Raw genomic sequence first — 15,481 nt, forward strand, 5'->3', positions numbered from 1 at the left:
ACAGGTACATGGGGCAGGTCCATTTGGAGGAAACATTCACATAAAATGATTCGTGAAAATCAGTGCAAAATGGTGGATGCACACAGAATACTTTGATATGAAGGAATTCTGGGGGAAAGTGGTTGCTGGTTTTAACTGTAAATATTGGTTTATCATTTTTTTCCTTTTAGTTGTTTAATGTCTTAATAAAATGGAAGAAAAATCTTCTTTTGGAAACAGAACCACCTCCCCATTCTTAATGAGCCACAAATTTAAACACTTTAAAACAAGTGCTGTGCACTTATTCCTGGACCCCCAGGACATCTCTCATCAAAGTTGTGGAAAAAAGAAGGTCAAATGCTGAAACCAGCAGAATTGTAGGAACTTCCTCTTTGCACACAGCTCCAAAGTTGAAAGCTACAGCTTCGAGAGGAAGGAGGAACTTGGAGGATGCTTAAATACCAGGCAGGCTTTCTCTCGTCAGCCTGCAGCAGATCCAGCTTCCAGGTCAACATGAAGGCTCTCCTCACCCTGGGGTTCCTCTTGCTGTCTGTCACTGTCCAGGCCAAGGTCTATGAGCGCTGTGAGTTGGCCAGAACTCTAAAAAGTCGTGGAATGGATGGCTACAGGGGAGTCAGCCTGGCAAACTGTAAGTCTCCTCTTCTTGATCCTTCCAGATAAGCACCCCCTGCAGAACAGGTACGAGGAGGAAAGAGTGGGCAGAGGGAGCTGGAGTCAATAAGTGTCTAGGATTCTCGTGTGTTTGACTTGGTTTGATTAAAAACCTCAGTGTTTGTCTTCTTCCTCAGAGATACTGGGGTGAGGACATGGGAGGGGGCATCTGTGCCAGGCTCAGGCAATAGGACCAGAGGTGCTCTTGGAGTGTCAATGGGTTTTCCAGTTCCTAAAGACTCAACAGTCCACAGGGGTCAGAGAAAAGACAGAAGGACTTGAGTTCTGAGAGCTTGGAGTGACTGGTATCTCTCTTCAATTCTCTTCCTATGGCATAGACTTTTTGAGATAAAACTTTTCAAATGTTTTGAACTTCCTACATAGGGCATAGGGGTCCTATTCCCCCCTGCTTTCTGCTCAGTTGGCGTCTGCTGAATCTGAATATAAATGATTTGGTATGCTTCTTCACTCTGGGACGGACTTTCATTCTGCACAATGGAAAACATGAATAAGGAACAGTTATTCATGGCTGACTCCACCTACATCATTGTAACTAGTGTGCTTTCCAAATTCAATTAAGGCAGTTAGTACTCATGGAGTAACTGTCCATGGACAAGTGTATGCAGAGATGTATGTGTGCATGGATGGATGGATGGAAGGATGGATGGATGGAGGATGGATGGAGGATAAATGGATGGAGGATGGATGGAGGATGCATGAACGGATGTATGGATGGAGGATGGATGGATGGATGAGTGAGTGAGTGGAAGGATGGGTGGATTGCTGAATAGTCTTTCCTGTTCTAATGCTATCCCTTTCAAGATTCATGTCAGCCATTTGTGATGGTACACACTACTGGAATCCAAGCAGTGGGATGCTGAGGCAGGAGATTACATCTTCTGTGACAAAGAGGGATACTTAGTGACACAAGAAGAAAAAAGAATTCTAAATTAGCATGAAAATTCAGCTTGGTCAGAAGAATATCTCTCTGAGGAAATCCTTACTTTTCTAATAGGGACATTTTTTATCAGCATATGTATTTGATATTAATTTATAAAATCTGGCTAAACACTACTTGTGTTTCTGTTTTAGGAAGAGGCATCCTGAGGATAAATAGGGCAGGGAAAAATAATAGAAGAATAGCTATTTTACTTTGGCAGTGAGGAGGGTACATTGTTTCACTGCATAGCACTGGTTGGCCTGGAACTTGCTATGTAGACTGGGCTGGTCTCAAAACCACACAGATTCACCAGGCCCTGTGTACCGACTGTTGAGAATAAAAGTGAGCACGATTATGAGTATGACAGGTTCATCTATCTGAGTATTTTAAAAGTACCGTATCCATTTTGTTCTCATTGCAATTTTGTTTGTCCTTGAAGAAATTCCCTTTGGGGCACTTGAAAATCACTTGCTGACTAGTTCCAGCAGTTCCACCTATGTGAAAGGCAAAGGTAGAAGGATAAGTTGAGACCAGAGACTACCCAGAGTAACACAACCAGCCTGAACTAGTGGTAGCTCATTTTATTATTTAATCATATGGTTGTACCTACAAAGTAAATGACATAAAATACAACCATCTCATGGAGCTAATTTTGGTATCTAGTGTGAATCATTTACTGTTGTTGCTTATTATGAATATTGTTTTTCTTTCTAGGGGTATGTTTGGCTCAGCACGAGAGTAATTATAACACACGAGCTATAAACTACAACCCTGGATCGCGAAGCACCGACTATGGGATATTTCAGATCAACAGCAAATACTGGTGTAATGATGGCAAAACCCCGAGAGCAGTGAATGCCTGTGGGATACCCTGCAGCGGTAAGACAAGGCAGGCTTAGTGGGACAGCCAATAACCCACCTTCTCTTATGTACAAGAGCAGAGAGTCCGTGCCTGTCAAAGAGAGGGCCCTTTGTTCTGTCTCCAAAATTCACTCAATGAATAAACAATATAAACAGAGCCTGGCAAGATAGCTCAAACAGAGGAGTCTCCTAGGCCAAGGTTTGACCCTCAGCACCCATGGTAGCATGATGCATGGTAGCAAGCACTATGGTAGCATGCACCATGGTAGCATGCATTTGTTTTATTTTATTTTATTTTATTTTCCAGTTTAAATTTAGATAAGAAACGAGGTTGCTTCACAAGTCAGTTCCAGGTCCCTCTCCCATTCCCTCCCCTCCTCCCGTTCCCTCCCCCAATCCCCTCCCCCGTTATCCCCTCATTCCCCCAGGGAGGGTGAGGCCCTCCATGGGGGTGTCCATAGTCTGTCATTTCATATAGGGCAGGGCATGCATTTGTAAGACCTGCACTGGGCAGTCTGATGTAGGTAGGTCCATGGAGCTGCCTGGTCAAGCAGCATAGCCTAATCTGTAAGTCAGTTCCAGTGGCAGACCTGTCTCAGAATCAACGTGGACTACTTCTAGGGAAGAGATCATGGGGCTGCCCTCTGACTTCTATATACACAAATGCAAGTGCAGGTTCACTGGTGCACATTACCACCACACAGAGATACACATTTAAATTAATAGAAAATAAAGAGCTGGTACCATTAAAACTTGGTGGGATTTTTTAACCTATACTCATATACACACACACCTGAATATGGACAAATAATTAAAATTAACAAAAATAAACGTGTAACAAGTTGATATTTTATAACATATGAAAGTTTCTGGAATATGTACTAATTAATTGTAAGTGGACTTCTTAGTGGTTTGTCCTGAAGATTTCCATTCTAGCAGTTTACTTACTGGTAGTTATGGTTGTTCCATGGTCATTGTTCACCGAATAATTTTTATTGTAAAGATTGCTAACATACAAATGAAAATAATACTACAGTGAAGACTATATGACAGGGTACCATTAAATAACTGACATTTTGTTCAACTGGCTTCTATGTGCATGTATGATGCACTCTTTGTGTTGAGAGATCTTAGATTAAATTTCTAATATCAAAATTTGCTTTTAAAGTCTTTAGTTTGCATGTCCAAACAATCTAATTCTTAGCTAGACATTATTTTATTTAACAAAATAACATAGATATATGTATTTAAGATGAAACTTATTAACAAGACACAAACAAGGCTCATATTAGGATTGAGAGCTGGGATGGTAAAATTGAACTCATGTCATGATAAAGTAATATAGTGAATGAATAAAATTGGTCAGTACTGTTCTATTTCTCCATTGTGGCAACTGAACCCAACACTTGCTACATTTTAGTCAAGCAGTCTAAACAATGCACTATTCATTCCTACTCTGTTACACTTGTTTGTTACAATTTTCAGGAGAAAGGAGATTGTAGCCCACTTGGCCTATCTGTAAGGTATTTTGTACACTTACCTGGTCATTGGAAAGCAGTAGAGCTACAGGGAAGAGAAGCATCACTCCCTGTTGAGTGCTCAGAATGTTAATGGAACTGGGAACTTTTGGACATTGCTCTTCTAGTCTATAAATCTGTGCTGTAGGTCCATGTAAAGTTATATCATGCACATGTGTACTCATATAAAAACATGCACAGACTTTACATTTTTGCACAAATTAAATTATGCTTGCACAGTTTCATGAAATGGTTATTACTGGAAACCACATCCATAGTAATATATACTAACCTGAATTCTCACATGAAAGAGTGAATAAAATTACAATACCAAAATTTTGTAACTTAAAAACACCACACTTTCTTCTTCAGTCTTTTTGTTTGTTTGATTGATTTTGCTTGTTTGTTTTTGTTTTTCATGACAGGGTTTCTCTGTAGCTTTGGAGCCTGCCCTGGCACTCACACTGTAGAGCAGGCTGGTCTTGAGTTCACAGAGATACCTCCTGAGTGCTAGGATTAAAGGTGTGTGCTACCAACACCTGGCTCCTTCTTCAGTCTTAAAGCTCTTGCTGCTTCTATTTTCCTGGTTACAAATCGTCAGGAAGAGCTTTATTCACAGGCTTGTGCATTGCTCTCTTTCTTACAGTATCTGTTTATCTTTGTGTGTGGTATTTTGCCTGCATATAGGACTGTGCACCACACGTGTGCCTCATACCTGTGAAAGTGAGAAGAGGGCTTCATGTCCTGGAACTGGAGTTACAGACAGTTGAGAACTCTCACGTGGATGCTGGGAATCAGGTCCTCTGGAAGAGCATCCAGAGCTCTTAGCCACTGAGTCATCTGTCCAGCCCCTGTTTTTCTTTGGGATAAATTTTCACTGGTAGACCCAGGTGACAGTTCCAGTGTGTTCTGTTTCCAGTGTGAGAACAAAGAGGACCTTCAGTCATGGTAGCTGAGGGTTCCACAGCCTCCAGTGACTCTCATCACTTCAGTGGGTTCTTTACTTTGTATCAGAGCTGGAATCCTAAGAACACTTAACATGTCCCAACCCCCAGGGACTCTACAAATGAGAAATAAAATGGCTTACACCATGTCAACTGGATAGAATCAATACAGGCTGTCTCCAATAATCACAGAGGCATGGGAACTTGGAAAATGATTTTTTGTGTTCACTGCTCAGTATTACAGAAGAAAGCTGGCTGGATTTGAAGCAAAAGTGGGTTTTATAACAGTCCTTGTCATTCCTCACCCCTGTCTTTCAGCTTTGCTCCAGGATGACATCACTCAAGCCATACAATGTGCAAAGAGGGTTGTGAGGGATCCACAAGGCATTAGAGCATGGTATGTTGGAGCTAGGGAAGGGGAAACTGCTGGTTGTGCTGATGTATGCAGTGAGTCTTTCTAAGGCCTTCTGGGGTCTGAAGGTTCAGCTGGGCCTTTCACTGCATCATTACTCTTAGGGATTTTTCCAGAGTGTGAGAATCCCCACTCATGACTCCTTCCTTGTCAGGCCTCCAGACTATTTGTAGGATCAGTCCACTATTGTGTGCACAAGGTGTCACATTGACACTGACCACGATGTGTTCTGCTCATGGTTTGAAGAGGATCACACAGTCATGTAGACAAAGGTCCCACCAGTCAGTAGCAGTGTCTGGGTGATGCTATAGCCTGTGGTTCACAGTAGATATTGGCCCAGGAACCAATTTCCATTAGTGTCACTGTTACAGTGTTTCCCTCTAAGTGTTTGAGCATGTGTGTGACAGAGGAGACAATTTTAACCATTTCTCTCCTGTCTCACTTTCCTCCTCAGGGTGGCATGGAGAGCCCACTGTCAAAACCGAGATCTCAGCCAGTATGTTCGGGACTGCGGAGTCTAACGCTGTGCCTCTGCTTCAGCTGGTTCTGTCTCTGTATCGCCATAGAAGTACAAATGGGAAAGGCCACATGTCCTTGGATTCCCCTTCATTCAAGCAGGATTTAAACAGAAACAGGAGTAAAATGGAGACTGTTTCCTAAGAGGCTTCATGCTGACTAATGGCTTCATTGTTCTAAACAAAGCCATCATTTTTGGTTAACCAAGGCAGCAGATGCTGGTGACAGTGGTCCAGCACTTTGACCGTCACACACATCTCTATCCATCTGTTCTTCACCTATGATGTAATTCACATTCAGTTTCATCTGAATTAATCTCCATCTCCCCCTGGCTGGATAGACATATAGCAGACATTTACAGGAGGCAGTAGATCTTGAGTAAAATGGCAGCTGTGTGAGATCCCAGGCCTTGTGTTTGGGTTCAGCCCCAAGACAGTTAGAACAGCCACTGTGTGGGGCAAGGTGTGTTTATGAGGAAACAGAACTCTGAGTGGATAGAACTGAGACCCTCAACAAAGAAACTTGTTGTCATGAATGTGTGACCTTACAAAAAAGTATGTGCTTAGGATGTCCCGTTTGTACTGCTTGAAAAGTAAATTCTCACCTCATGTCAAAGTCAGTTTTAACCCTTGATAGAATGTTTCTGTGCCTCTAGCTTATCATGAGGTATTCAGGACAGATTAGTGAGTGTGCTAGCTCTTAACTTTCTTAAAGTGGCTTCATGCATATGAACTGACTCTGAGACAGAGGAGCTTGGGTCAGCAAAACTAACTGCTTTGTGAATAACTACAAATACCATTAAATGATTTTTCAATGCAAATCTTCTCTGTGTTTACTCTCACATGTTGTCTCTGGGACAAAATGGTTATATATTGAAAAAATCAACACTGTAACTCGTTAGTACGGCATAGGTTTTCACGTACACTTAGCTAACACCGACATCCTCACCTACATGTGGCCATTGCCTGTCAACATGTACACATGGACTCTGCCTGCATTCTCATCTACACACAACTAGCTGAATATTTTTGTGTAATATTCAAAACCAAGCTGAGCAATGCCCCCTGTTCCTATAGGCCCTTGACAAAGTCATCCCACGTTATGAAACTCTAGTTACAGTGACAGCCACATCCCTGTGTGTTTGCTGCCATCACTTCTTTCCTATTTGTCCCTGTCACTCTCTGTATCTATACTGGTTTTTGAGGCATTTTAACGTGCATTAAGATATCTGTTTTATTTTTAAATTCCTTATTTTCAGCTCCAAATCTACAGTGTTTTGCTTTTGTTTCCATTTTGCCTCCACACATCTGCATCAATGCATCAGTGCCAGAGTGGGCAAGACGACTTGAGGCACAGGCAAGTGTAACCTGTGATGGGGTCAGAATGGAACCTGGTCCTCTGGAAGAGCAGACAGCTACGTGAATTCTTAGGAAATACTTTCTTAGTCATTTTTCCTCAGCACAGCAGCATAAAGCTGCACTCAAGTCATAGTCTGAGCAGAGTGTTGTTTTAAGTAGGAAAACTTGTTACCCTGTTCCTGGTCTATTTTTAAGTAGCTTGCTCACTATATCAAATGCAACAAAATCTGTAATTGAAACTTGTCACTGCCTCTAAGTCCTGTACCTAGAGAAATAACTTTGAGATCAGAATCACCACTGGCTATTGAAGTAGTCACACTGGGTCATTGATAGTGGCTTGGCTCTGGATGCTGAGTCAATATTTTCCATTTCAACCCCCAATAGAGGACAAGTTTATAACTGTTCAAACGTTTGTAATGAAAAATCGGTTTAGTCAACAGAATCTGCAAAGCTGTACAGATGACAACTGTGTGTTCTGAGCACTGGGTTAGGATAGGCATAGAGGAGACAGCTAGTGACCTTTATCTGGTTTCTGTCATTCAAATCCCCCATGTCCATCTTTGTGTGCATTATTAAATGATCAATTAATCTGAAAAAGTGGCATTGTTTTGATTTTGAATAGGTTGCACAAGCAGTGACTTGGAGACACAACTGGTACTCTCCGGGGCCAAACAAAGAGGAACTTTCATTGTTGGAAATAAAGTTAATCATAAAGTTGGCTTTTTTTTTTGGTTTTAACAAGACAGGGTTTCTCTGTATTGTTTTGGAGGCTGTCGGTCCAGCCCACCCTGGAAATCACAGAGATCCGCCTGCCTCTGCCTCCTGAGTGCTGGGATTAAAGGCGTGTGCCATGATTGCCCGGCAGTGTTGGCATTTTGTATGACTTGGGAGCTTCCTTCCTAGGCTGATCCTGGGCATGCTGCTGTGGAGTTCTGGTGGTTTTGTGTTCAAGAATGTGCACAGCTCCCTGAGCTAATGATGTCTAAAGGTAACACTCAGTTGTGTATGTTCTTTTGCATCAATTTCATTTTAATATCTCATTGCTTCCTAGTGATCTTTTATGCTCTGACTTGCAAATGGCTTGGGAGAGAGGAAGACAAGACCCTGTTTGAAAGACATCAGGAAAGTTGTTCACAAGAGCTTTATTTATACTTACAGATATTGTTTCTGGGTTGTCTTTGTTAGGGTTTCAATTGCTTTGAGGTGACACCATGAACATGGCAACTCTCATAAAAGAAAAACATTTAATTGGTTGATTTAAACTTTCAGAGGTTCAGTCCATTGTCATCCTGGTGGGGAGCATGGCAGCATGCAGGCAGGCCCGGCACTGGCTGCATCTTGATTAGCAGGCAACAGAAAGTAGACTATCTCACTGGGAGTAGCTTGAGCATAGGAGACCCCAAAAGCCATCCCCACAGTGACACACCTGCTCCATCAAAGTCACACCTTTTGGGGGCCACTTCTTTCAAACTACCACCTGCATCCAGGTCCAAAATGATGGTGATAGTATCTGAGTTTTACTGCTGTCTGTGGGGTCACCATCCAGCACCACAAGGCTTTGAGAGGAATGGGTGGAGTCTTTGTAAACTGGACTTTCCTATCTGATGAGTTTTAGGGGCAAAACATACTCATACACTCTCTTGATGGTTTCTTCTTTATTCTCTGTACTCTCATGTTCTTTCTGGGTTCTTTCTCTGTTTTTTTCTACTCTATACTTTATTTCATACAGCTTATATATCCCAACAGTTTTTCAGGCAGTATAGGAATTGCAATATGCTTCCATTCTGCTTTTCAAGTGAATGACTATAATGAGTACAGGTTAAAAAAACATGTTTTTCATCTCCCTTACATTATTAAACATTTTATGTATTGCAGATGAAAGACAAATTGTTCCAAGAACCACAAACATTCATGACCAAGAAACGTGTTATAGATTAACTGTGTGGACCAGCAAGCTATTCTCGTCAGATCTTTTACTGGCAGGCTGCATTCTGCAGTTACAAAGGACCAATTTATTACTTATCTTGAAAGGTATCTTACAAGGAATCTTAATAGAATCACAAATCTAAACTTTTGTATATGAATAGGAGTCAGTCATTCGAGGACAGCTTGGTCTACAGAGTGAGTTCCAGAAATGACTCCAAGGCTACAGAGAAACCCTGTCCCAAAACAAAAACAAAAAACAAAAAATAGGAAACAATAACAACAAAAACAAATAATCAGGTATAAGAATTTAATCATCATGTTTAGCCAGACCTTTGATGTTTAACCAGACCTAGCAAAGGGAGCTAGCAACAGTCAGACCATTTTGTATTTTTGACCCTTGCCTAATGAGTCAAACAATTCAGTTAGGTGCCCTTGTGAATGTTAGTTTGTCTTATGGGGTTATTTATCCTAAAACTATTAGCAAGGCATCTGGTCTAACAAGCAGTCATTGTGAAGCTTTGGTTTAGCCAATGGTACGCGACAGCCTCTTTTCAGCATTAAGAGAATCAGAGCCGGCCTGGCTCCAGGTCAGGTGCTTTCCTTTGCATAGTTAACTGAGCAGCTCCTAAGGTGGGACTCACAGGCCTTAGCTGGGAAACATATCCTTGACTTTATTATTATTCACCAAAACTCTGTGTAGGCTGTCATTATTATTATCAGATTAGAAGCAGAGTCAGGGAGGGGTCATCTTCTTGACAATCCACAGGTAAACATGTCCAGTAGAAGGGGATGTGTCCAAGAGATAAACACACTATAGTACAGGCGGTGGTGCTCTCCCCATGTCCACACACACCATGCTTGATACCGGAGAAAGAGCTGCAGCAAACAGGTAAAGGCACAGCAGAAGCAAAAGACATTCCAGGGTCTGCAGTCCTGTGGCCTTGCCTAAACAAGATTGGCCCATCAGAGATTTTCCTTCTGGTGATCTGACACCTGGAACTTCAATTGCTACTCCATGCTCCTCTGGCATGGCCAATGGAAGGGTTTCTTGACTGTTGAATGGGTCTTGAACACCACCCAAAGCGAGCAGGCCTCATCTCAGTAGGGAATGCCCTCACTTATTTCCTCACACTGGCCTGGGTAGTGAGAATGCCGAAGGTTCCTGAAGTCACAGCATTGAGATCACAAAGGATCCAAATTCATCACTACTTCCGTTTCTGCATCAGGACCAAGCCCTTTCCCTAGGAGGAGATAACTATGTTGTCTCCCATAACTTTCTTATTTTTAGATTTTTTATTTTAATTTTAAATAGCTTGTTTTACATGTCAATCACAGTTCCCTCCCTCCCCTCCCCCCCAGCCCCCATCTCCCCCCAGCCTCCCACCCTTTTGCCAATAACTTCCACATGGGGGATATCTAGAGTCTGTCATTTCACTCAGGGTAGGGTCCAGGCACTCCTCTAAGAGTCCAGGCTGAGAGAGCATCCCTCTTTGTGCTATGGACACATGATGTCTGTTTGTATTCCAGGGATAAACACTGATCCACTGCTCAGGGCCCCATAGGTTGCCCAGGCCTCCTGACACTCACATTCGGGGGGGTCTGGATCAGTCCCATGCTGGCCTCCCAGCTGTCAGTCTGGGGTCCAAGAGCTCTCCCCTGTTCAGATCAGCTGTCTCTGCTGGTTTTGCCAGCCCATTCTTTGCCAATTTGCTCATCGTTCCTCTCTCTCTGTCACTGGGTTCCTTGGGTTTAGTTCAGTGTTTCACTGTGGGTGTTTGCCTCTGCTTCCATCAGTCACTGGACGAAGGCTCCCGGATGGTTATAGACATCAAGTTCATTACCAGGAATGGGCATTCGAGGTGGTTTCTCCACTATTGCTTAGCTTGCCAATTGGTGTCATCCCTTTAGATCACTAGAGGTCACAATGGTGCCTGATCTGTCTTCTAACCTATGATTCCCTCTTCTCCCTATTTTACCCCCTCCACTCAACCTTCTTGTTCCCCCATGACCTACTCTCTCTTCCTCTTCTCCCCCTCTCTTCTTCCAAGCTCCCACTCCCCCACACACACCTCGCCGTGTTCCCCATCTGTTCAGAGGATCTTGCCTCATTTCTCTTCTCTTGGGTACTATGCATATCTTTTAGGTTCTTTCCTGTTTCCCAGACTCTCTGTCAGTGGAAGTGCAGACTGGCACTATCTTGATCCAGGTCTAAAATCCATATATGAGTGAGTACATACCATGTTTGTCTTTTTGTGACTGGGTTACCTCACCCAGGATGGTTTCTTCCAGTGCTATCCATTTCCCTGCGAATTTCAAGATTCCATTGTTTTTTTCTGCTGAGTAATACTCCATTGAGTAAATGTACCACATTTTCTCTATCCACTGTTCAGTTGAGGGGAATCTAGGTTGCTTCCAGGCTCTGGCTATTACAAATAATGCAGCTATGAATAGTGGAGCAGATGCCCTTGTTGTATGAATTTGCCTCCTTTGGATATATGCCTAAGAGTGGAATTGCTGGGTCATGTGGTAGATTGATTCCCATTTTCCTGAGGAATCTCCATACTGCTTTCCAAAGTGGCTGTACGAGTTGGCACTCCCACCAGCAGTGGAGGAGTGTTCCTCTCTCTCCATATCCTCTCCAGCATAAATTGTCTTTGGTGCTTTGGATTTTAGCCATTCTGACAGGAGTAAGATGGTATCTCAGCATTGTTTTGATTTGCATTTCACTGATGGCTAAGGATGTTGAGCACTTTCTTAAGTGTCTCTTGGCCATTTTAGCCTCCTCTATTGAGAATTATCTATTTAGATCTGTATCCCACCTTTTATTTGGATCCTTTGGTGATTTGGAGACTTGCTTCTTGAATTCTTTGTAAATTTTGGAGATTAGCCCTCTGTCAGATGCGGGGTCAGTGAATATCTTTTCCCATTCTGTGGACTGCCTTTTTGTCTTATTGACTGTGTCCTTTGCCTTACTGAAGCTTCTTAGTTTCAGGAGGTCCCATTTGTTAATTGTCGATCTCAGTGTCTGTGCCACTGGTGTTATGTTCAGGAAGTGGTCTCCTGTACCAACTCGTTGAAGAGTATCTCCTACTTTCTCTTCTAAAAGTTTCAGTGTGGCTAGATTTATGTTGAGATCTTTGGACTTAAGTTTTGTACAATGCGATAAATCTATCTGCAGTCTTCTGCATACCAGTACCTAGTTATGCCTGCACCTTTTGTTGAAGATGCTTTCTTTATTCCATTGTATAGTTTTATCTTCTTTGTAAAAAATCAAGTGTTCATAGATGTGTGGGTTAAAATCAGGGTTTTCAATTCTGTTGGTCTACCTGCCTATTTTGGTGCCAATACCAAGCTGTTTTCAGGACTATAGCTCTATAATAGAGCTTGAAGTCAGGTATGGTGATGCCTCCTGAAGTTCCTTTATTGTATAGGGTTGTTTTGGCTATCCTGGGCCTTTTGTTTTTCCATATAAAGTTGATTATTGTTCTTTCCAGGTCCTTGAAGAATTGTGATGGAATTTTGATAGGGATTGCATTGAATCTGTAGATTGCTTTTGGCAAGATTGACATTTTTATTATGTTGATCCTACGAATCTAAGAGTATGGGAGATCTTTCCATTCTCTGGTATCCTCTTTGATTTCTTTCTTTAAAGACTCAAAGTTCTTGATATACAGGTCTTTCCCTTCCTTGGTTAACATTATCCCCAGATATTTGATGCTGTTTATGGCTATTGTAAAGGGTGAGGCTTCTCTGATTTCTTTCTCAGTCACTTTATCATCTGTATATAATAGGGCCACTGTTTACCTTGTATCCTGCCACATTGCTGTTTATCAGTTCTAGGAGTTCCCTTGCGGAGTTTTTCGAATCACTTTTGTAAACTATCATATCATCTGCAAATAATGAAAGCTTGACTTCTTCTTTTCCTATTTGTATCCCCTTTATCTACTTTTGTTGTCTTATTGCTGTAGCTAGAACTTCAAGTACAATATTGAAGAGATATGGAGAGAGTGGACAGCCTTGTCTTGTTCCTGATTTTAGCGGAATTGCTTTGAGTTTCTCTCCGTTTAGTTTGATGTTAGCTGTTGGTTTACTGTATATTGCTTTTATTGTATTCAGGTATGTTCCTGTTTTTCCTGATCTCTCTAGGACCTTTATCATGAAGGGGTGCTGGATTTTGTCAAAGGCTTTTTCAGCATCTAGTGAGATGATCATGTGGTTTTTCTTTAGCAGTTTGTTTATATGGTGGATTACATTGATAGATTTTCTAATGTTGAACCATCCCTGCATTCCTGGGATGAAGCCTACTTGATCATGGTGGATGATTTTTCTGATGTGTTCTTGAATCCAGTTTGCGAGTATTTTATTGAATATTTTTGCATCGATGTTCATGAGGGAAATTGGTCTATAGTTCTCTTTCTTAGTTGTGTCTTTATGTGGCATGGGTACCAAGGTAATTGTAGCCTCGTAGAAAGAATTTGGCAGTGAGGCCCCTGCTTCTATTGTGTGGAATACTTTGAGGAGTATTGGACTTAGCTCTTCTTTGAATTTCTGGTAGAATTCTGCACTGAAGCCATCTGGGCCTGGGCTTTTTTTGTTTGGGAAACTTTTCATGACTGCTTCTATTTCATTAGGGGTTATAGGTCTGTTTAGATTGTTTATCTGCTCTTGATTTAGTTTTGGCAAGTGATATCTATCCAGGAAATTGTCCATTTCCTTTAAATTTTCAAATTTTGTGGAGTACAGATTTTCAAAGTATGCTCTGATGAATTCTCTGGATTTCCTCAGAGTCCATTGTTATGTCCCCTTTTTCATTTCTGATTTCGTTAATTAGCATGCTCTCTCTCCGTCTTTTGGTTAGTTTGGACAGAGGTTTGTCTATTTTGTTGATTTTCTCAAAGAACCAACTCTTTGTTTCATTGATTCTTCTCAATGTTCTCCTGGTTTCTACTAGATTGATTTCAGCCCTCAATTTGATTTGTTCCTGGCATCTGCTCCTCCTGGGTGAGTTTGCTTCTTTTTGTTCTAGAACATTCAGCTGTGCTATTAATTCTCTAGTATGACTGTTCTCCAGCTTCTTCATGTGGGCACTTAGTGCTATGAACTTTATTCTCAGCACTGCTTTCAAAGTGTCCCATAAGTTTGGTATGTTGTGTCTTCATTCTCATTGAATTTCAGGAAGTCTTTAATTTCTTTTTTTTATTTCTTTCTTTACCCAGGGATGGTGCAATTGTGCATTGTTCAATTTCCATGAGTTTGTAGGGTTTCTGCGATTTGTGTTATTGTTGAATTCTAATTTTAATGCATGGTGGTCTGATAAGATACAGGGGGTTATTCCAGATTTTTTGTATCTGTGGAGGTTTGCTATGTTTCCTATCATGTGGTCAATTTTAGAGAAGGTTCCATGTGGCACCGAGAAGGTATATCTCTTTGTGTTTGGGTGGAATGTTCTATAGATGTCTGTTAAACCCAGTTGGGTCATAACTTCTATTAGTTCTTTTGTTTCTTTGTTAAGTTTCTGTCTGGAGGTCCTGTGTAATGGTGAGAGTGGAGTTTTGAAGTCTCCTACTATTAGTGTGTGAGATTTTATGTGCAATTTGAGCTTTAGTAATGTTTCTTTCACGAATGTAGGTGCCTTTGTAATTGGGGCATAGATGTTTAAAATTGAGACTTCATCTTGATGGACTTTTCCTTTGATGAATATGAAGTGTCCTTCTTCATCTCTTTTGATTGATTTTAATTTGAAGTCTAGTTTGTTAGATATTAGGATTGCTACACCCACTTATTTCTTGGGACCATTTGATTGGAAGATCTTTTCCCAACCCTTTACTCTGAGATAACGTCTGTCTTTGATGTTGAGATGTGTTTCTTGTATGCAGAAGAAGGAAGGGTTCTGTCTTCGTATCCATTCTGCTAGTCTGCATCTTTTTATAGGCAAGTTGAGGCCGTTGACATTGAGGGATATTAATGACCATTGATTGATGATTCTTGTTTGTGCTTGATTTATTGTTAGTGAAGTTATTTTGTGTAATTTCTCCTCCCTTTTTCTTTTGGTGTTTTGTAAAGTGGGATTATATATTGCCTCTGTCTTTGTGAGTGTAGTTATCTTCCTTGGATCTAGGTTTTCCTTCCAGTACTTTCTGTAGAGCTGGATTCATGGATACGTATTGTTTAAATCTGGCTTTGTCATGGAATATTTTGTTTTCTCCATCTATGGTAATTTTAAGCTCTGCTGGATATAGTAGTCTGGGCTGGCATCCTTGTTCCCTTAGCATTTGTAGGACATCTGTCCAGGATCTTCTGGCTTTCATCATTTCCATTGAGAAGTCAGTTTGGATAGGTCTGCCTTTATATGTTAC

General features: G+C 41.4%; 1 protein-coding gene across 1 annotated transcript; it reads left to right on the forward strand.

The window, feature by feature from the left end:
• The first annotated feature begins 439 nt into the window (after positions 1-439).
• Lyz (lysozyme) lies at positions 440-6,661 on the forward strand. The gene is made up of 4 exons (XM_040754830.1): positions 440-628; positions 2,306-2,470; positions 5,232-5,310; positions 5,780-6,661. Exons 1-4 carry the CDS (start codon positions 493-495, stop codon positions 5,844-5,846), a joined length of 447 nt encoding a protein of 148 aa, XP_040610764.1. The 5' UTR covers positions 440-492; the 3' UTR covers positions 5,847-6,661.
• The last annotated feature ends 8,820 nt before the right edge of the window (positions 6,662-15,481 follow it).

The sequence above is a fragment of the Mesocricetus auratus genome, unplaced genomic scaffold (genome assembly GCF_017639785.1).
Source record: "Mesocricetus auratus isolate SY011 unplaced genomic scaffold, BCM_Maur_2.0 Super-Scaffold_100011, whole genome shotgun sequence".
Taxonomy (NCBI): Eukaryota; Metazoa; Chordata; class Mammalia; order Rodentia; family Cricetidae; genus Mesocricetus; species Mesocricetus auratus.